The following is a 22733-nucleotide window of genomic DNA, read 5'->3' on the forward strand; positions in this document are numbered from 1 at the left end:
AGTTAGTGCTTTCTTCCTTTCTCATAAATAATCTGGGTTTCGATGACCCCATGTAGTTATTCAGTATTTTAGTGTTTCTTTTCTTCTTCTTCTTTTAAAAGGTCTTTAGGCCTTTAATCTCTACAGAGGCATAGGAGCAGGCCGGGTAGAGGTCAGCCTGGTTTATGTAGTAAGTTCCAGGCCAGCCAGGGCTACATAGTGAGATCCTATCTCAACCCTCTCACATTAAAAAAAAAATTTTTTTAAAAAAATAAATAGTGTGTGTGTCTGTTGTTTTGTGCATGTGTGTGCAAACTGCCTATGGAGGTCAGGCATTGGAAACTCTGGACCTCGAGTTACAGGCAGTTGTGAACCATCTGAACTTGGGTCCTTTGCAAGACTGGTGCCCTTCACTTTGTAGCTGTCTCTCCAGCCAAATGCTTTAGTGTTCTTGGTTCTTCTGTGCATCATTTATTACTTTGCTTGTTCCTAAATGGTGATTTCTCCTTTTCTTATCTTTTAAAAAGTTTTTGCTATTTTGTGACAGGCTTTTATTCCTTAGCTTAGATTGGTCTGTGATTTCTCATCTTCCTAAACTTTCTGAGTGCTGGGATTAACAGGGTAAGCAATATGTTAGGTCTAAATGGTGTTTTATTAAATACATTACTCTGTATTTATTAGATTGGGTTTTTGTTTGGGAAGAACTTTTCCCATAATTCATATTAATGTAGACTATACATCTAGAAGATCACAATCTGTTTTATCTAATTAAATCTGTAGGAAAGCTTTAAAAAACAAAACAAAGGTAATCTTCCTGTATAAATGATACAAGTTCAAAGTACTTACGATGATTAAGTTTGCCCTTGAATTTTGTTGTTCTCATTATATCATGTAAAGAGTTTAATTTTGTTAATTATGAAAATAACTTTCCCCCTCCTGAATGATTGTGTAGTTCCATAAAATTAGAAAATACAGTTAAGAGCCAGTGGATTGTAGTGGTGCTGTAGATTATTAGCTGGAGTTACAGGTGGTTGTAAGATGCCCTATGGGATCTTTGGAAGAACAGCCAGTGTTTTAACTGCTGAGCCATTTCATTAGTGCATTGAGACTGCCTTCCTGTCCTTCCCCTCCCTCTTCATCTTTTGACTGGGTCAAAACTTCAAGGTACTGGAACTCACTGTGTATCAGGCTGGCCTTGAACTTGTAGAGATCCATCTGCCTCCTGAGTGTTGGGATTAAAGATGTGTGTCATCACACCTGTCCAGATTGACTCCCACCCCTTCACCCCACCCCAGGGTTTCTCTGTATTGTTTTGGAGCCTGTCCTGGAACTCAAATTGTAGAACTCACAGAGATTCGCTTGACTCTGCCTTCCGAGTGCTGGAACTAAAGGCATGCACCACCAACAACCAGCTTGACATTTCTATAGTGAATTTGTATTGGAAAATTTTGTCTTTGTTTTCAGTGGCCACTTAACAGGAATTTAGCATTTCCTTTTTGTCATTAATATGTATAAAAGCCACAATTTTTAGCCGTGTCTACTTTGTAATCAGCAGGAATATTGGTGCTTCTCATTGTAGTAATGGTAGAGCATGCCATGACCAGCATTGCGTGGAAGTAGTTATCAGAGCTTGTTATCTGCATGGTGGATTATTTAAGCTACATTGTTTAGCTGCATGAAGCTACTGATCATTTTTCTTTCTTTCGAGACGGGGATTTTCTCTTTTTAGCCCTAGCTGTAGACCAGGCTGTCCTTGAATTCAGAGATATTCCTACCTCTGCGTGTTGGATTAAAGGTGTGCGCCAACACTCTGTGGTTCACTGAAAACTTTTTTTTAAAGATTATTATTTTATTATGTATACAGTTTCCTGCCTGTATTCCAGAAGGGGGCATCTAATTATAGATGGTTGAGTCACCATGTGGGTGCTGGGAATTGAACTCAGGACCTCTGGAAGATCAGCCAGTGCTCATAACCTCTGAGCCATCTCTCCAGTCCCTACTGAAAAATTTTAATGTGGCTTGTCTGAATTGAGTTACTTCATAAGTGTAAAATAATACATACTATATTTTGAGTATTTCTATATATATAAATATAAAATATTTCTAATTACAAAAATTATATTGATTACATATTGGAATTTTTGGGGGATATTTTGGGTTAAATAAAGTATAGGATTAAAATCCATTTTAATGTTTTCACTGTGGCTAGTAGAAAATTTGAAGATACATAAATTACTTACATTATATTTTTGTGGTATACAGGTTCTGTGAAATTGCTAAAGGAATTTATAGCATAAAATATGATTTGCTTTCCATGTCATTAAACTCAGGTTAAATATTCAAAATGGGCCGGAGAGATGGTTCAGTGGTTAAGAACATTTTGCTTTTGTAGAGGACCCTGGTTCAAACCATCCATGTAATTCTAGTTCTAGAGGATCTGATGCCTTCTTTTGACCTTTTTGGGCTCCTGGCATGCATATGGCACACAGACATACATGCAGACAAATCATCACTTAAACACATAGAATAAAAAGTTTTAAATCTAAAACTAATGAAGTGAGGTATGCCTTTGGATACTGCAGTAGAAATGAGGAGGGAAAAATTAATAGAATTTTTTTCTGTATTCGTTTCTGAAGAAATTTTCTTCCTTCCTTCCTTCCTTCCTTCCTTCCTTCCTTCCTTCCTTCCTTCCTTCCTTCCTTTCTTTCTTTTTAATTAAAATCACAGTCTCACCATATAGTCTTGGCTGGCCTGGAACACATTATGTAGAACATCTTGACTTCAGACTCAGAGATTTGACTGCCTGTGCCTCTCCAGTGCTGGGATTAAAGCATGTGGCATCAGGCTCAGCAGAAATTTCTTTTAAAATACCCTTCTTTTGCTGGGCAGTTGTGGCACAGGCCTTTGATACCAGCACTTGGGAGGGAGAGGCAGGGAGAATTTGAGGCCAGCCTGGTCTACAAAGTGAGTTCCAGGACAGCCAGGGCTACACAGATAAATCCTGTCTTGAAAAAACAAACAAACAAAAATACCCTTCTCATTAGCTTTCATGCTGCCTCAACGCTGGACTGGAAAAACTGGAACTAGAAATATCTTTTGCAGAGAATCCAAAATTGAAAGGCTGTGTGTGCTCAGGATTGTCCCTTAGTGTTTGTAAACATGAAATTGTTATGTATAAGAGGTCATTTACAGGTTAGTACAATTATTTCATTTTGTGAATGATGCTTTACTGATAGGAAAGTCTTTGTTAGAGGTATGTATTACGTATTATGTTTCTGTTTGACCTTTGCCTAACTTTGGCTTTTTGTTTCGTAGAAATGACTGCCGTCCATACTGGCAACATAAACTTCAAATGGGACCCCAAAAGTTTGGAGATCAGGACTCTGGCTGTTGAAAGACTATTGGAGCCTCTTGTTACTCAGGTAAAAATTTGGAATTGAAAATTCATAGTCATTCTAATATTTTTGCAATAGGTCTAGCTAAAAGATTCATGACCAAGGGTCTTATTGAATTGGTTGAGTTTAGTTAGTTTGATAGTACTTAGATGACTTGACTTCATTACTAACTGAATGTTGACATGTATTTATTTATTTTAAAAATTATTTTTATTTTGTATGCATTGGTGTTTGGCCTGAATGTATTTGTGAGGATGATGTTGTGATCTGCCTTGTGGGTGCTGGGAATTGAACCTGGATCCTCTGGAAGAATAGTCAGTTCTCTTAACCACAAAGCCATCTCTTTAGCCCCACATATTTTTATTTAATTCTTTTTGTTATTTTTTTTGAGTTATCACCAAGACTGGCCTCAAAGCTTCTTAGGTGGCTGAAGCTGGACTCGAACTTTCCTACTCCCCATCTTCACCTTGTAAATACTGCTTGGATTTGTGCCACTATGCCTGGCTTAAGTTAATTCTCAGTCTAGGCTACAGCTGCTACCATTTTCTAAAATTTTATTGCTGATAGTAAAGGTCATTAGTATATATATAGTGCAAATTTCCAAATATTTGTGCTTTGCATATAACTTCATTCTCCATTAGAGAGGAAATCCAAGGAGGATGGGACTCGATTGTTACAGTTCCTCATTCAGCTTAATGCACTTTTTGTTGTGTAGTATTAGTGGGCAGGTAACTTGAGTTTAAGAGTGTAGGTTTGTTATACTCTGTTATAATACATTATCATAAAGTGATGGCATTTATTAACTTAGCAGCTAGCTATTTTTACTCTTTTGGCATAGCTAGTATATGTATATACTAATATATGTGTATATTAGAGGAGAGAGACAATGAGAATGGCATTTACTGTCTTAAAAATTGCCATCTAAATCATAAACTATTATTTTATGTGTCTGCATGTAGTTGTGTGGGGGTTAGGTGGAATATTTGCTTTCTTAAACCTAGTATATATTATACCTTTTACGCCTTGACAGATTTATACCCTAACAAATCTTTGATTATCTTCAACCTACAGATCATCTGGCATATTAAGCTTATTAGTTCTGGAACTTTAAGTATCACCACAGTATCACATCTGTGGGCAATCTTTCTTTCATTTATTAAGGACCTTTACTAATTAATGCTAAGATTTGTGATAATAAGCTTGAACAGACTTCATAAGTAAGTTATCTTAAAACATTTTGCAGATTGGTGACAATGACAAAATGTAGCCTTCTGGTAAAGCTAAATTCATGTTCAGTATTTCACTTATCACTAACTTTAGTTTTAGTCTGAAGTCACTCTAAAATCTAATGATTATTTAAGAAATTAAAATATGAATTGTTTCTTATCTTACATATTAAGAAATAAATTAGTTTGGAAACTAAATATAGCATCATTTTTCTATTATCAAATCTGGAAAGGATTATGTTATTTCATGCTTAGCAAGCTTTGCAAGTGTGGTGCCTTACTTAGGCTTGCTATCTTTAAAAATATTAATTATTCTGTTATTTTTTTAAGTGATTAATTCATTTTAAAAAATTAAACTCCTAGGTAACAACCTTGGTAAACACCAACAGTAAAGGACCCTCTAATAAAAAGAGAGGTCGTTCTAAGAAGGCCCATGTTTTGGCTGCATCTGTTGAACAAGCAACTGAGAATTTCTTGGAAAAGGGGGATAAAATTGCAAAAGAGAGTCAGTTTCTCAAAGAGGAGCTTGTGGCTGCTGTAGAAGATGTTCGAAAACAAGGTAGGTCAATAATTGCTTTTCATATGAAGAGAGACAGGTCTTCCTGCCTAAGAATTCAGTAAAATTTAAAAATTACATATACAGGGGGCTGGAGAGATGGCTCAGTGGTTAAGAGCACTGGCTGCTCTTCCAGTGGTCCTGAGTTCAATTCCCAGCAACCACATGGTGGCTCACAACCATCTATCTGAAATCTGGTGCCCTCTTCTGGCCTGCAGACAGAAGAACACTGTATATAGAATAAATAAATACATCTTAAAATAAAGCAAAACAGAACAAAAACCAAACAACATAACTTTGACATTTTCATTTACTTACATGTGCCTGTGTTTGTACTTACCATGTATGGTATGTGGAAGTCAGAGGACAACTTGTGGGAGTCAGGTTTTTTTGTTTTGGTGTTTTTTTTTTTTTTTTTCTAAACTGTTTGTGTCCTAGGGATTGAAATCAGGTCCTGGCAGCAACTGTCTTTCCTGGTCCTAACTGGCTTTTTCCTAGTGGGTTATTCACCAGGGGAAAAATGGCTGCTGTGCTGTAAGAACACTCTAGAAGTTCTGTAGCAAGGAGGTAAAGTCTATTGCCAATAGCCATCAGCATGCTTATGCCTAGCATATGAACAAACTACTTTGGAAATGTATCCATTTATATTCAGTATTCAGATGACAGTACTCCCAGCTAACCCCAAAGGATCATATATGTTCCTTTGAAGCTACCATTGCTTTTTGGATGACTTACTACTAGTCAGAAGAAGAAAATATGAATTCCTTTCTCTAAAGGTCTTTTGTGATCCTAAGCCCTGATGTAACTTGTTGTACTAGTATATTAAATAAATGCTTATCAAAGGAAATGCCTTGTTGGTATGTATGGAAACACTGATTCCTAAAGGTAGCGTAAGATATGTTTGCTCCGTATCAGTGTTGACTTACTTTTGATTACATTAATATGGGTTTCTAGTTTTTTGTTTTTGTTTTTTTGGAAGAGGGTTTAAATAAATACATGATTGGGTAAAAATGTTGAATCTTCTAGGAAGAATATATGTTGGAAAAATCAGAATGGGGCTGGCTGGTTGATAACATGTGTTCCTCTGATGGGGTAGACACTCTTCTAGTAGTGTCTGAACTTTGTATTGCTATATAGACACCATGAACAAGACAACTTACAGAAGCAAGAGTTTTTTGGGACTAACAGTCTCAGAGGGTTAGTTAGATTCTATGATGATCATGTTGGGGAGCATGGTGACTGGCAGGCATGGTGTTGGAGCAGTAGCTGAGAGCTTACATCTTTACCACAGGTATGAAGCATAGAGAGACATTGGGAATGGTGTGAGCTTTAGAAACCTCCAAGCCCATCTCCAGGTTCAATCCTCATCTACACCTCCTCATCCTTCCCAAACAGTTCCACCAAGTGGGACCAAGCATTCAAATACATGAGCCTGTAAAGTAAGCTTCATTCAAACTACCAAAGTGGAGAGGCTGTTTTTTCTGTTTTGTTGTAGAACTTATAGTTAGGACACTTGGGCATGATGAGAAGATAAATACCAGGTTAGAAGTCTTCCTGAATGTGTTAGAATGTTCACTGGATCTTGAAATGGAGACGGAAAGGAGAATGTCACCCGGGGAAGCAGGAGCATGTGCAGGCCATGCCTGGAGAATGGTGAGGGCCCCCCTGCAGGAGTGTTAATGGCACACTGCTGCTAGGAAAGGTCAGGAGAGTGTCTGCGGATTTGACTCAAATGCTGGAGCAGGAGCTAAGCGTGCACAAGGGCCTGGGCTTGCTCTCAGAAAACACCCTTCCCCTAAATGGTCTAGGAAATTATTGTTTCCTGTGGGTTTTTTGTTTTGTTTTGTTTTGAGGCCCAGACTGGCCTTGAATTTACCTTTGAACCTCCCAAGTAGCTGAAGTTAAGGGTGTGCTCTTGGCTTAAGCACTGTTTTAGAGAGTGGTTTAGAATATCAGGCGTGGAAGGGAAGGACTTAGAGAATGATGTAGAATCACAGGGTTCTGTTGTTGGGACAGGTTTACTGCTTCCCATATGATCCAGTACATCAAGTGATAACAGGGCTCTCTCCCTCAGGAAGCAGCTCTTTCCAGTATTGGTTTGTGTTTATTTTTAAAACTTTTTTAAAAATTTAAACTGAAATGTTTCTTTAATTTTAAGAAGTTCTACCATCTGGACAACATAAAATGTAAGGAAAAGCGGTGGCTCATGGGAGATCAGTCTTTGAGCTTTATACAGGAAGGTTAAAGAGGTTGAGAGATAGGAGATAGTCTAGAGGCAGGAGCCTGCGGCTGGACACCATTGTCACTGCTAGGTGGTAATAGGGGAGTGAAGGGAGAAATGCAAAGGAATAAGTTTTCTTGCAGGTTAACTCTTGTGCAGATAACTGTCCTTTTAATAGATAAAAATTAAGGACTTGGTACATGAAATACTGTGTAGTTTATTTTCTTGTAACCTGAATCATTTTAGGAACATGGTGGGTGCTAAGAACTGAGGCAAATTATTTAAAGTTTAAAGTATTCTAAGAGTTTGGGATGTAGCTCAGTTGGTAGTGGTTGCTTAGCATGCTTGAGACCCTGGGTTTGATCTCAGCATCACGTAAAATGAGGCAGATGAGGTAGAAGCGGCATTCCCTTGTAAGCTCAGTACTCAGTAGGCAGAGGCTGGAAGTTCTACGTCATCTTAGCTACATAGTGAGTTCAAAGCCAGACTGGGATACATCCTGGGATACATGATACTGTCTCTGAACCAGAAAGAAAAGGGAAAAACCCTCATTCAGCATAGAGCCATTAGAATTCAGCTGTGCCAATTTTTAGTTAATATTGCTTGACAATATTTGTTCCAGTAACTTGGTTACACTAACAACAGCCAATTAATTGTTTGCTTTATTTAAGCTTTTTATTTTGAAATCATTATACATTAATTGGCAATTGTAAAGGTAGTGGAGAGGTCCAGTGTACCTCATCCAGATTTTTACTTGTTTAAAGCTTTTGGAACTATGTAAGCATGATTTCAAAGTCGGGACCACTGACACTGGTTTACTCTGTGTGTGTGTGTGTGTGTGTGTATATGTATGTATGTATGTATGTATAATAACACTCTGTCCTTGTTATTACATCTGTAGAGTTTATGTAACTAGTGCTTCAGTCAAGATACAAGGAACCAGTTCATTTTCTCAAAGATTGAACCTACTTCTTGGTGCTCATTCATATACCTCTTGGCCTCTTTTCTGAATCACTTTGTAATTCTGTCCTTTTTAAGGATGTTACATTCATCTTTTGGGATTGGCTTTTTCTCAGTGAGGAACAATGTCTGATTTGAAGGCCAACAATATAGGTGTACATAGTGATTGTTTAAATTTTTAATTGCCACTCCATGGCAATTAAATACTTATCCATAAGAAAGTAGAGAGTTATTTATCCTCTTAACAGTTTTTTTCTCTTTTGTTCATAAAGATTTTATTTTTGATTATGTGCATATGTTTATGTGTCTGTATTGGATATATGTATGTGGGTATAGGTATACTTGAAGGCCAGAAGAGAGGACATTGGATACTCTGGAACTGGAATTACAGGCAGTTTTGAGCTACCTCATATGAGTGCTGGTAACCAAAATTGGGTCATCTGCTAGAGAAAGCTGCAGTCTTAACTGTTGAACCATTTCTCCAGTCTTTTAACATTTCCCCCCCCCCCTACAGTACAACTTGAATTTGGATTATGTCTATTGTATTTGTTTCCCACACCATTTTGGATCTAAATTCTTCACCAAGTCCTAGGTCATGAAGGTTTTCATGTTTTCTTTTTAAAAATTCTCATTACCATCTGTCCATTCATCTGTCCCATCCATATCTCCCATCCATCCCATCTTTGAGATTTTTGAGGGTGTTGAGACAGGGCTCTCTATGTAGCACTTGCTGTCTTGGAACTTACTATGTAGATCAAGCTGACTGAACTCAGAGCTTTCCCCTGCTGGGATTGAAATCATGTGCCACTGAACCCAGCTACTTTTATATTTTTAATTTAGGTTTTTAAATCTGAGTAGTTTGGAGTTGTATTTTTTCTTTTTCTTTTAAATCAATTGTAGTGTTTAGTTCAATCCCTCCCTCCCATTTTGCTTATGGAGAACCCAGTTGTACCAGCATTGCTTGTTGGGTATGTTGTCTTTTCTTGGTTGTTTTAATTTTGCACATTTGTTAATAATCTATTGATTATATTTGTGTGGAATCAGACCTGGGTTCTGTGTTTCCTTCCATTGATCTATGAGTCTTTATTTTCCTTCTGTTAATTCCACACAGCCTTGGCTGTATATAGCTCAATCTCTCTCTCTCTCTCTCTCTCTCTCTCTCTCTCTCTCTCTCTCTCTCTCTCTCTCTCTGTGTGTGTGTGTGTGTGTGTGTGTGTGTGTGTCTGTGTCTGTGTCTGAAGAAGAGGAGAGTTTTATTTGACCTTAAGTTCCTGGGGTAGACTGCATCATGATGTGGGGAGGCAAGGCAGGAGACTGCTCCCAGCTGTGGTAGTGGACTCTTCTGGCATCTGGGAGATTTAGGAAACAGTGAGTGCTAGTGCAAAGCTACCTTCTTCCTTTTTCCTTTCTATTCAGTCCTGAACCCCAGCCGGTGAGATGGTACTACTCAAACTCAAGGTGTCTCTCCCCACTTCACTTACCTCAGACATACTTCTTAGGTGAGTCCAAACCCAGTCAAGTTGACCACCGATTAGCCATCATAATAGCATACATGCTTTAGAACAGAGTCTTCTGCATTTACTCTTTCTGGCTTATTTAGCTATTGTAGTTGTTTCAGCTTCCTGTGTAAGATTCATTTTGGGGGAAATTAATACTTTCACTAAATTGAGTGTTCCAACACAAAAACAAGGTATTCTCTTTTAACATATGAGTTGTCTGTAACTTAGTTTTATATGTGAGCATTGCATTTAAAATTCTTAATTTTTTTTTTTTTTTTTTTTTTTTTTTTTTTTGGGAAGAATTTTTGCTAGGTGGTAGTGGTATAGGCTTTTAATTCCATTCCAGCACTTGAGAGGCAGAGGCAGGCAGATTGCTATGAGTTCAAGATCAGCTTGGTGTACAGAGCATGTTCCAGAATAACCAGGTCTACATAGAGAAACTCTGTCTTGAAAAAAAAATTTGTGTATCAATGTCTGCATGTATATCTGTGTCTCATTTGTAAGATAGTAAGATTTGTAAGATTGAAGTATGTAGAGGTTAGAAGGGGACATTGGATCTGGAGTTACAGATGGTTTTGAGCTGGTATGTGGGTGCTAGGAGTCTTAATCTGGGTGCTCTAGAAGAGCAGCCAATGTTTCTAGCCCATAGAATTATTCAAAAAAAATCTTTTATTTATATCATGTAGGTCTTGGAAATCAAACTGGTTGTCAGGCTTGGCAACAGGTGCCTTTACCTTCTGAGTTAACCATTATAAATAGCATTGTAAATCCCTTTAGTTTTATTTCTTTTCAAGATCTTGGTTACATATAAATGTGTCACCTATCTTTAATTATAGCTTTTTAATATTTTACTAATAATATTTTTGAAGTTTAACACTACCTATAGGCTTTTGATTAAAAAATTATTCAGCTGGGAGATGATGACGCACTCTTTAATCCCAGCACATGGGAGGCAGAGGCTGGTAGATCTCTGAATTTAGGACAAGGAAAGCTATTACACAGTGAAACCCTGTTTGGGGGGGGGGAACCCAAGTAAATAAATAAAAAGATTGTACACGCGTGTGCGTACACACACACACACACACACACACACACACTTAATTTTGTAGTGCTGAAAATTGGACCTTGGGGCCTTGTACATGCTAGGCAAGCACTCTATTATGAAACCACATCCCTATTCCTAGACAAAACCCTTTATTGTATCATTTTCTTCCCATGTTACTAGGTTTAAGGTTAATAATATTTTTGTTAAAGCTTTAAAAATATTATGTATATTTGTGTGCTTTCTGTGTATATGCATGTCATAGGTGTGTGGGTGCCCACAGAGTTCAGAATTGTTGCTCCTCTAGAGCTGGAGTTGTATGCTTTTGTGAGGTGCCTCATGAGGTTGGCGTGATATGAATTTGGGTCTTCTGGAAGTGTTTTTTAACTGCTGACCCATCTCTCCAGCCCCAAGAGTAATATGTGGGTTCTTAAAAAATATTTTGATTTTGTGCGTGTGTGTGCATGCGTGTGTGTGCATGCGTGTGTGTGTGTGTGTGTGTGTGTGTGTGTGTGAGAGAGAGAGAGAGAGAGAGAGAGAGAGAGAGAGAGAAACAAGCAAGTGAGTGGTGGTGAGCAGAGGACTTGAGACCAGTTTTGGTAATTTGATTTGCCCTTGTTCTCATATGCACTGTGTACATGTACTAGTCAAGATGCCCACACCTAGATAGTCATCTTAGGTCATTAGTAGAAAAATCTTTTCTTCCTCAGTGTCTATAAGTGGCCCAGCTTGATTCATGCTCAGTCTGGAATAGGTTTTCTGTTGGCAGAGGACAGTGAAACTGGTCTGGATACATCTTTACCCCCTACAAGACCCTGGAGGGGAGTTCTCTAGAGGATCATGTAAAATGAAGTTGTATAGGAAAAATGTTAGTCTTGACAGTGCTAGGATTTTTTTTTTTTTTTTTAAATTGCTCTGGGACTGGAGAGATAAATTAGTGGTTAAGAACATTTGTTGTTCTCCCAAAGGACCCATATTATTTCATAGTGGCCACATTGAGTACCTTACACTTGTGTGTAACTCCATCTCTGAGGGATCTAGCCCTATTCTGGCCTCTATGGGATTGTACACATGTGACATACATACACATAAATGATAATGATTAATTTAAAAGTTGGTCTATTGAAGCTGGGGTATAGCTCTTTGGTTAAGTGCTTACTTAGCATGCACGGTTCTTGAGTTTTATCTCCAGCAGTGGGGGAAATTACACTATTTGGGGGTGCATGTGAGTGCTCCTAAGGCAGTGCTGGCTCTATGTAAACTTAGTTCTCTTTTGTTGATTTGTTGAAACCTTTGCTTTTCTTATTAACTGCAATTCTATTAGATGTGTGAGAGAAAGAACAAACGAACAAGCGAGTGAGTGATGGGAACAAAGGACAACTTTTAGGAGCCAATTCTTTTGTTCCTGATGGAGTCAGAGATTGAACTCAAATTATCAGGCTTTTTCTGCAAAGCATTTTTAGTTTTGAGTCAGGGACTAGGCTGGCCCTTAAATTCCCCTTGTGTAGGAAGTTGACCTTGAATTCCTGAACCATTTCCCCTATTGAGCCTTGTGCTTAAAAGCATGTACCACATAGCTTAGCTTTGTGACTATTATATACTTCTCTATATGTATTGTTGTTCTGGTGAGTATCAGGAAAACATCTTGGTAACTTAATTTATCCTTTTCTCCAATATCAAAGGAACAATGATGTGAACCTTAATTTCCTCCAAATGGCTAGATGGTAAAGAGAGTTTGTTTAGTAAGTAGTGTTGTCCAGGAAATCTAAGGAGAATGCTTTAATATTTGGCTTGCAGTGTCCTTTCCCCCACTTCGTGTCTATTTGTGTCTAAGTAGCAACTGTTTTAAGATTTTGGGGGAATTTCTTAAGTTCTGATATTTTGGTCAGTATTCCATTTTAGATAAGCTATCTAAAGCCATGCATTGAAGCAATACGATTTCAACTTATTGGAAGCAACAAAAATTGTTCTTTTCTGAGTATCAGTCTTTACATGAAACCCTTCTACCCTTCCTTCCCCCCTCCTCCCTCTCTCCCTCCCTCTTTCCCTCCCCTTCTCTTTTCCTTTCCTTCCCTCCTGCCCGCCCCCCCCGCCGCCCCCCCCCCCAAGACAGGATCTTATTAGCTCAGGCAGACTTTGAACTCATTATGTAGCTGGCCCTGGCTTTGAATTCTTGATTCTCTTCCACCATCTCCTGTCATAACAGGCATGAATCACTATTGTAGCCTGTTGTGGCCCTTTTATGTAAAACATGACTGTTTAGTTTCAAAGCAAGAAACTTTGCCTATTAAAGCTCATGACTTTGTAAGCATAGTTGATGTGACTGTCCCTAATGACTTAGTTATCTCCAGCTACTTTTAAGTCAGGAACACAATTTTATAGTCATGTAAAACTGGTGGTCTTTTACAGCATTCCATAGAGGATGGATAATGAAAGTTTTCTTTTGAAATATTGATATTAATTGAAACATTGTCTTAGCCATTATTTAGTAAGATGGGGAGCATGGGGGGGCTTTCTTTTTACAGTTTGAATAATTTGTATGTAGAGAGTTTGTGGGCTCTTGTTTTGCTTTGGGATTTTATTTGTGTGTTTATGTGTGTTTGATGGTACATATGTCTGTGTGTGCACATGGGTGTGGAAAGCTCAAGGTTGACTTTGGGTGTCTTGATTGATTGCTTTCTAGCTGAGGCAAAGTCTCTTCCTGAATCTGGAGTTTGCCAATCTACTAGTGCAACAAGCCAATCTCCTCTGAGGGTTCCCTGTCTCTGCTAAGGCTGGCTTCTGAGTATCTGCTTGATTCTTCATGCTTGTGAGGTGACGAGCACTTTACTCAATGAGCCATTTTCCTAGTCCTTAGTTGGTTTTTTTAATTTTTAATTTTTTAAATAATCTTGGCAAAGTGATTTTTAAATGAAGTATTTTATTCCTGACAAAAGTGATATTGAACACAAGCTGTCTGTTTTAGGTATATTTCTTTTTTTTTCTTCTGGCAGCTGGCTTAAGTCATTTTTGAAGGAAGTGATGTTGACAGCATCAGACTGATGTCACTCACATCTGTGTAAGCAGCCTGTGTGATAGGTAATTGGCATATGTGACCAGGACAAAATAATCTTCAGTGACTGCTTTGAATGGGGTTTGAGAGGTAAACAGGAGGCACAATAAAGTCTGAGTTTGCTGAATACATGATGCGTAGATTTGCAGCTGTGCAGAGATTTGTGTGGGTATGTGGGTCTTTCTCATCAGGTGGAGGTGGTGGGCTTGATCTTATTATACAGGGTCCTTTCACAGGAAGCACTTGATACCTTCTGCCTCAAATGCTGAGTATGAGTCTCAGGACATGTTAACGACACTTTGGAAGAGCATGAAAACATTCATCATTTACAAAAAGGTTAAGGTTGAGTCAGTTATGTTTTAAGATTAGTATAATAACTTTCTTCATTAGGTCCAATAAGTTAGCTGATTTTTCTCAGTCTTACTTTGAGTTCTGACTTGCTATTCATCTTTTTCTTTGCTGCATGGGTAACATTTTCCAATTTTTCTTTCCTTTGTGTGTCGGTCTTCATTTGACCTTTTATATCTGAGTCTGTTGGAAGCACATCCATTCCATTTCCTACCCTTCATGTGTTCCTGAGTTCTATGATTAAGTTAAAAAATCTTCATCATTTACTGCCATGCCTCCAGTCCCATCACTTAATTTTTCTCTTGCTCTTCACTTTAGTTGAAAGCAAAATTAAATTCTGTGAAAGTATTAACTGGTTGTCACCTGGAAGCTTTATGTCTTAAGTTCCATGTCTATCTGTCTCCAATTTTAAGTCTTTAGGGTTGAGAATATACTGTGTGACTTGAGGCGTGTCAAGAATGCTGTCTGCTTCTGGATCCATGCCCTTGTGTGAGCATATGCTGCTCTGCAGAGATTCAAGTGGTAGTGCAGCCAACTTGTGAGGAAAGAGTGAAATCTTTAAATTCTAATGTTTCTTACCAGTGTGAAATTGTTCCTCTTTTTAAGATTTTTGTTAAACTCACAAAAATAACACCCACTGAGATAATGCTTTTAAGTTACAGCAGGTAATATTACTATCTTAACACAGCTGTACAGTGTAGCAGAGGAAGTTATCCTAGTGTTGTTTTGTTTTTTGTTTTTAGAAATTCTTTTCTTTCTTAACTCTTACTTACTTTATGTATACATGCATGTACATTTGTGTGCTGTGTCATGTGCTACTTGGAAATCAGTGAACAACTTGTGGCATTTGGTTTTCTCACCCTACCCTCTTGGGTCTGTGGTGGGACTCAGGCCATCCAGCTGGTGGTAAGTATCACTGCCTGCTGAGCCAGCTTTTTTGCCTCTTTTAAAATTTTGAGATAGGTATTCATGTCAACAAGTCTGATTGTGTAGAGGATGACCTTGAACTCTCTTATCTCTTCCCTAGTGCTAAGAGTACAGGTGTGTACCACTGCACGGGCTTGGTTTTGTGTTTTTGGAGACAGAATCTCATTCTGTAGCCCAGGCTGGCCTCAGACTTTCATCAGTCCTTCTACCTAAGCAGTGTGCACCTCCATACCCATTTTAAGTGTTAACATTTGCCTGTGGCATGTCTTCAGGCGTGATGTTGCAGTAACTTGGTTTTACTAGTTAATTTCTTAAAGAAAGTGATTCCAAGTTGAAATGCATGTTGTGCATTTATTTGAATGTGTAATCAGGAAGCAAGTGTCTCTCTTTGGAGTGTTTCTGAATAGCATCAGTGCACACTTGAATTAGTAAGGAAAATGAGAACATGAATATGTGTGGTACTCTATTTTAATTTAAAGAAATATTCTGTCAACTATAAAAAGTGGGAAATGCAAAGTTTCTGTGCCACCAGGGGTTGGGAGGAGGGTAGATTGAGAGGATTTTTAGGCTCTCTGGATTCAGATTTAAATAACTTGATATGAACTTGATGGGGTTGGGCTCACTTTCAAAAGATATAATGTTGTGAAAAGCACCTGCTTTTCCTGGAATCAGTTGTCCTGTTTTCTGTCGTGAGGGTGTATGCAGGGGCCCAGGGTCAGATACCTTTTAGTGACTACCTTGTGAGGGTAGAGGAGGTCTGGCATAGTGGTAGAGTGATTGATTCCCTCTGTTTCTTCTATGTTCTTTCTCTTTTCTGAAATTCTCCATCTTTAGGTGTAAAGATCTGTGGCTTATGTACAAAGATATTAAATTTGTAGGTGTAGGATACTTTATGGTAATGTTTTCTATAATGTTTGTTTTTTGCTACTTTGGGTAGAATGGAAAAAGATGGTTCTTTTTGGGGAATTGAGAGGAAACAAAGTCTTAACTTGTAGCTCAGGTTGGCATTGGATTTGTGATTTTTCTGCTCAGCTTTCTGAATATAGCCGTGTACTACTATGTGTCTCCATGCCTGGGTTCAATAAAAGCCTCTGTGTGTGTGTGTGTGTGTGTGTGTGTGTGTGTGTGTGTGTGTGTGTGGTAGGTAGGTAGGTAGGTAGGTAGGTAGGTAATCAGGAAGGGATATAGAACATCATATAGTTGAGGCTAGCCTCCAACTGTGGATGTCCTTGAGCTGTTGCTGCCTGCTGAGAGGTGAGATTGCACATGTGTGCCACCAAGCCTGGCCAAAAGAATTTTAAAAGAAAGTTTGCATTTCAAAAACAACATCAACAAAAAGAAGTTAGTATTATTATTTTGTACTGAATTTGGTTTATATTAAGAGCAAAAAAAAGTTGTAACTAAGATTAAAACATGTTTGAGGCTGGAGAGAAGGTTTGACAGTTAAAAGCACTGACTGCTCTTCCAGAGGACTCTGGTTCCATTCCTAGCACCCATATAGTGGCTCACAGCTTTCTGTAAGTGTAGTTTCAGAGGATCCAATGCCATCTTCTGACTTCTTAGGGCTCCTTCATACATATGATGCAAATACATATACCCAGGCATACATACACATATACAAAATAAATTAATTTGCAGCTTGTTTTCTGTGAATATGTTTACAGAGTTGAAGCACATTGTGCCTTTTTTCTTTTTATGATACAGAAAAATGTTTAGGATCTAGTAATTTTCTTTCTACAATATAATTTTTATGACTGTATGATACTTTCCATGGAGTAAGACAATTGACATATACTATTTTCCCGGTGTCTCTCTCTCTCTGTGTGTGTCTGTGTGTGTGTCTGTGTCTGTCTATGTCCTGTGTCCTGTGCCCTATGTGTGCGTGCTACAGTGAACTTGTGGAGGTCAAGGAACTCCTGGACTAGTCAAGTCATTTCCTTCACCATCTGGGCTTTGTAGATGGACCCAGGCTTGGCATTAAGCACCTTTACTCATTGAACTATCTTACTAGCCTTAAAGGTTTAAAGAATATTGTTAATATTATTCACTTTTCACATTTTTAAGTGTTTGATATGTGGTAGGTGTAAATACATATTTAGATTTCACGTAAAAGGCTGATGAAAATCCTGATGAGTTAAAGAGAACAAATTGAGCAAAGTTCTGGGAAATAAGGTAGATGTCAGAATTTCCTGAATGTCTGTAACATTGATCTCGAAACAAATAATTTGAACATATTTAAGATGCACAATAGCACTTAATTGTTTACCTGGAAACTTCTGTCATTTTTATACAGGTCCCCTGGTTTTTTTTTTGGTTTGCAAAAAGCACATCCAGGTGGCTGTCTTAAAATGTTCTTTTTTCCCCTGTTGGATTTGACAATTAATAACAAAGTATGTTCTCATAAAAATCTTTCAGAAATGGCTACCTAAGGTCCACATAACAATTGAATTCATTTCCCTGCATCAACTGTAAACTGAAAAAAAATAAAGTCGAGATTGGGTTTGTAGATAACCACTTTACCTGTGGTTTACCCATGTTTTAAAAACTTGGTTTTTTTATAAAGCTTTTAAAAAGGATTTTAGAAGTCAGGAGCTGTGGTACACCCTTGTAACCTCCACATTTAGGAGGGTCAGGCAGGAGGAGCATGAATTAGGGGCTAGCCTTGGCTAGATAATGAATGAAACATGTCTGAAGGACAAAAAGTCCTAGCAATGTACTAATTTTGCTTTCTCAGTTTTGTAATGAACTAGCAACCATGAAAATTTTAAACCTCAACCCAAATCTGAAACGTGCGCGCGCATGCGCTCTCTCTCTCTCTCTCTCTCTCTCTCTCTCTCTCTCTCTCACACACACACACACACACACACACACACACACACACACACACACACACACACACACACTTTTTTGAGTCATGGTCTCTCTGTGTAGCCCTGGCAGTTCTGAAACACACTCTCTAGACCAGGCTGGTCTCAAACTCAGAGACACTTGCCTCTGTGACTCCCAGGTTCTGGGATTAAAGGCGTGTACCACCACCTGTCAAATTTTACATACAAATAATTATACACATATTTTACACACAAATAGTAGATATTTTATTATTTTCAACATTTATATACCCTTTCTTTAAAAGCTATATTCATGAGGCTAATGATGGCTCAGTTGTTTAAAGCAGAAAGAACAAACCTCATTAATAAAGACTCTTGGGGCAGAAGAACTGTAATTTGTAGCCATGTTCCTCTACTGACCAAAAAAAAAAAAAAAAGAGGGTATTTACCCCCTCTCCTCTTACCTTACCCCCACCTTTTCCTGTCCCTCACCCCCCCCCCCTTCCTGGACTTGAATATAGAAAAATTCTGGTCAAGAAGCAAGTTATAAGTATTGTTAAGGGCCTAGAAGAATGGCTCAGTCATAAAAGAGTGCTTCCTGCTCTTGTGAGCTGAGTTTAGTTCTTAAGGAAGCGCCTGTGTCCTTGGCTTACTAATGCCTGTAGCTTCAGCTCCAAGGCACCAGACAGTCTTCTTGCCTCCTTGGGCACACAACAAATATGTAAAAGTAAAATATTAGTTTTAATTTTTCAAGATAGGGTTTCTCTGTGTAGCTGTCCTGGAACTCGCTCTGTAGACCAAGTTGGCCTGCTTCTGCCTTCTGAGTGCTGGGATTAAAGGTGTGCATCACTGCTCCCAGCAGCTGATTTTGTTTTGTGATTTTCTTTTTCTCCTTTTAATTTTATGTGTTTGGGGTTTTGCTTGCATGTATATCTGTGTGTCATGTATGTGCCTAGTGCCCTCAGAGGCCAGAGAATGTCAGATTCTCTGGAGCTAGAGTTACAGATGGTTGTAAGCTGAGCCAACGCTCTAGCCAGGAGGAGTGTTCTGATGCTGGAACTCAGGCCCTTGTCTGATGAGCACTTTTACTTCCTGAGTTACCTGTCAGGTAGAGTCCTCTTTTATCTCTTGGTAAATACCACCTATGGTATAATTGACTAGGAGGTACTGAGAAACAGGGTAAGATCCTCCTTTTTTATTGTCAACCATGTGATCTGTGGTAGGTTTTATTTATGTGTAGGAAGAGTGCTTTGATCTCTTAGGAATAAACTTTAAAGACTTAGTGACATTTACTGTTTTTATTTTGAGACAGGGTTTCACTATATAATCCTTGATATCCTGGAACTCACTAAGTAGATGAGTCTGGGCTTGAACTCACAGAAATAGAGCTGCCTGTTTTCCTAGTGCACCACCAATAAAGAGCTTGTCGTCCGTCCATCCATCCAACACTGGATCTCATGTGACCAGTGTGGGTGTGGAAATTTTTTATGTATTCAGAACTGACTTTATAGTTCTGTTGTTTTCTTAAATCTTGGGATAAAATTATTTTTATTTCATGTGTGTTGTTGGGGGGGGTGTATAAAGAGACATGCATGTGTCATGGCATGCATGAAGAGGTCAGAGTTCAGTTTGTTGGAGTTGGTTCTATTCCATTATGTAGATTCCAGGGATCCTTAGGTGGTCAGCTATGGTGGCAAGTACATTTTACTGATCTGGCTTAAGAATTGCTGGTTAATTTTTTGATTTTAATTTTACAAAAAATGTCAAAGCTTATTAAAATCTTATTGGGCTGGGAGTGCTTGTACTACATGTGTGGGGCTAGGAGTTTGAATCCTCAGAACCCACATAAATTTTCGGATAGGCGTGGCATGGCACTGTGATCTCAGCACTGGGAAGGCAAGGATAGAGTTCCAGAGTAAATTGGTTAGCTAGACCAGAGCTCTGGACTCAGTGGACACACAGGCACACACACAAAAAGAAATTAAAAATAATCTTATTTATCTTATTGTCATGTTTCTTTAAGCAGTCATCTGAACTTAGTTCTGCTAGGAGCTTAATTATATATCTACTCATGGTTTTGTGAATACAGAACTTGTTTTAATTAATTGGTTTTGTTTACTTACTGTATTTTTGGGAGGTGGGTGGTAGGGTGCCTGGGTCCTATTTTGTAGCCTGTCAGCATTGAACCAGTTTGCCGTCAGGAATGCTGGGATTACAGTTTTGGGCCACCACATTCCAATGTTCACTGTGACTTGAAATTTTTTAAATTACTAAAATGTATCTGTTAGATAAGAGATTAGGGAGTTGTTTTGGTGGAAAGCTAAATGTTACAGTTGATATAAACGTTTATCTAATTTTTTTCAGTCATTTACTGTTTTCTGATAATTTTAAATACTACTATGCCTTCCTGTGTCTTTTGGGGGGCATATGTTATCATTGGGTTAAAGGGAGAAGTATTTTTAGCCTTTTATACAGTGTCTAGTCAACTTTCTGGGTAATACCTCTTTAGCAATGTTTTATGAGGATGCTTAAGTGATAGTACAAACCAGAGGGAGAAAAACAGAAACAGTACTCTTAAAATACTTGTATATGTGAAATAATGAATGTGAAATATTTTACCCTTAAAATAAAACACTTTATTTTTTGGTTTTTGGAAACTGGGTCTCTTTCCTTTTTTCTTTTTCCTTCTCCTCCTATTCTTTTTTTAGTTTAGTTTAGTTTTGTTTTGTTTTGTGAGACAGGGTTTCTCCGTGTTAACAGTTGTGGCTGTCCTGGAACTCGCTTTCTAGAACAGGCTGGCCATGAACTCACTTCGATCCCCTGCCTCTGCCTCCCAAATGCTGGGGTTAAAGGTGTATGCCACCATGCTTGGCTTTATTTTTTAATAAATTAATTCTTTGGATTAATTTCTGCTGGTTTTGTGTTTTCATTCTACAAAATAGGAGATTTGATGAAGAGTGCTGCAGGGGAGTTTGCTGATGATCCGTGCTCTTCTGTGAAGCGAGGTAACATGGTCCGTGCAGCTCGAGCTCTGCTCTCTGCTGTTACCCGGCTGCTGATTCTGGCTGACATGGCAGATGTCTACAAATTACTTGTGCAGCTGAAAGTTGTAAGTTTGGGTGCATATCTATAATTTGTTCTTTGTGTTATAGTGATGGTGACACTAGCATAGGTTAGCATTAAGATTTAATTTGGTTTTGAACCAGTGATGACTTTATTCAATTTTTTCTTCTCTATTTCAAGTATGCTATAGGCCACTGTTGTTTTGGTTATACTGAAGAAATTGCAGCAGAGGTGTTGTTGTTTTGACTCCATTTTTATAATACTCATTATATGTTTCTGTGTACTGATAGTGTTTGGAATTAGAAAACCAAAATGCAAACTGACTGTGTGCCCTCTCCACCTTTGAAGCACTTATGCAATATGAGCTAGTGCTTACCAGCTACATGTATTTGCTTGGATTACTCTCTGCATCCCTGTAAAAGAACATGGAGTCCTAGCATCTTTTTATTTTTTATTTTTTTATGTTTAGGTAGAAGATGGTATATTGAAACTGAGGAATGCTGGCAATGAGCAAGACTTAGGGATACAGTACAAAGCTCTGAAACCGGAAGTGGATAAGCTGAATATTATGGCAGCGAAAAGACAACAGGTACAAGCATAATTGCAGAGACTTTTAAATGTTATTTACTTACTATTTGTATGTTTGTTGAGACAGAGTCTTACTGTGCAGCCCTGGCTGACCTGGAACTATGTAAAACAGGCTGGAGGGTGTTTTAGTATCATCAAGTGGGGATGACCTGGTTTGCCTAAGTTTTTTAATGGTGTCATTAGTTTTCATCAGTTCATGTGGTTTCATTGACTGCTTATAAAGAAATACCTTTTCAGCTGGGCTGTGGTGGCACACACCTTTAATCCTAGCTAGCACTTGAGAGGCAAAGGCAGGTGGATCTGTCAGTTTGAAGTAAACCTGATCTGCAGAGTGAGTTCAAGGGCAGCCAGGGACACACAGAGAAACCCTGTCTTGAAACCAACAACAACAACAAAAAACCTTTTGGTATTGTGCCAGTAGCAAAGCTATAATCAAATTTCACTCAGATTTTCAATGTGTGTGTGTGTTCAAGGCTGGCCTTAAACTTCTGATATTCCTGTCTTATACATTCTCCCCAGAATCTGAGTGTGGGGATTAAAGGCATATACCAGGATGCTTGGCTAGATGGTATTTTTGAAGTAAAACATAGTAGCAGTCCAGAAATTCTGTGTAATTGTAGAAATTTACTAGAAGTAATTTTTGCCTGAGTTTAAATTTTTCTGTGCTCGAGTCTATTAGGAGTTCCTTATACATCAGTAGTTTTTAACTTGTGTGTCTCAACCCCTTTGGCAAACCTCTAGCTCCAAAAACATTAACATTAACAATTCATAACAGTAGAAGAATTACAGTTATCAAGTAGCAACAAAAATAATTTTGTGGTGGCTGTTGTGGGGTGGTGTGGGGTAGGGATACACCACAACATGAGGAACTGTATTAAAGAGTCGCAACATTAGTTAGGTTAAGGACCATTGTTATACATGATCTCAGTGTATTAAAGAGAAGTATCAGTAAATGTTAAATGTTCTTGAAATAAGGTACCAAAAAAATTTCTTAGTTTCTCTGTTCTCTGTTTTCTACCATTGTTGCGCTGCTCCTGCCTCAGGAACAT

The 22733-nt window shown here is 38.3% G+C and overlaps 1 protein-coding gene across 1 annotated transcript in view; it reads left to right on the forward strand.

Annotated features, from left to right (window-relative positions):
* The window catches only part of Ctnna1 (catenin alpha 1), a 115520-nt gene that overhangs the window by 20811 nt on the left and 71976 nt on the right, over positions 1 to 22733 (forward strand). The window contains exons 2-5 of the mRNA XM_051202268.1: positions 3295 to 3401; positions 4964 to 5159; positions 20976 to 21142; positions 21566 to 21685. Of these exons, the coding sequence (XP_051058225.1) occupies positions 3297 to 3401; positions 4964 to 5159; positions 20976 to 21142; positions 21566 to 21685 (588 nt within the window). The 5' untranslated portion in view covers positions 3295 to 3296. The remainder of the gene's footprint in view (positions 1 to 3294; positions 3402 to 4963; positions 5160 to 20975; positions 21143 to 21565; positions 21686 to 22733) is intronic.

This window comes from Phodopus roborovskii, unplaced genomic scaffold (genome assembly GCF_943737965.1).
Source record: "Phodopus roborovskii unplaced genomic scaffold, PHOROB, whole genome shotgun sequence".
NCBI classification, from domain to species: domain Eukaryota; kingdom Metazoa; phylum Chordata; class Mammalia; order Rodentia; family Cricetidae; genus Phodopus; species Phodopus roborovskii.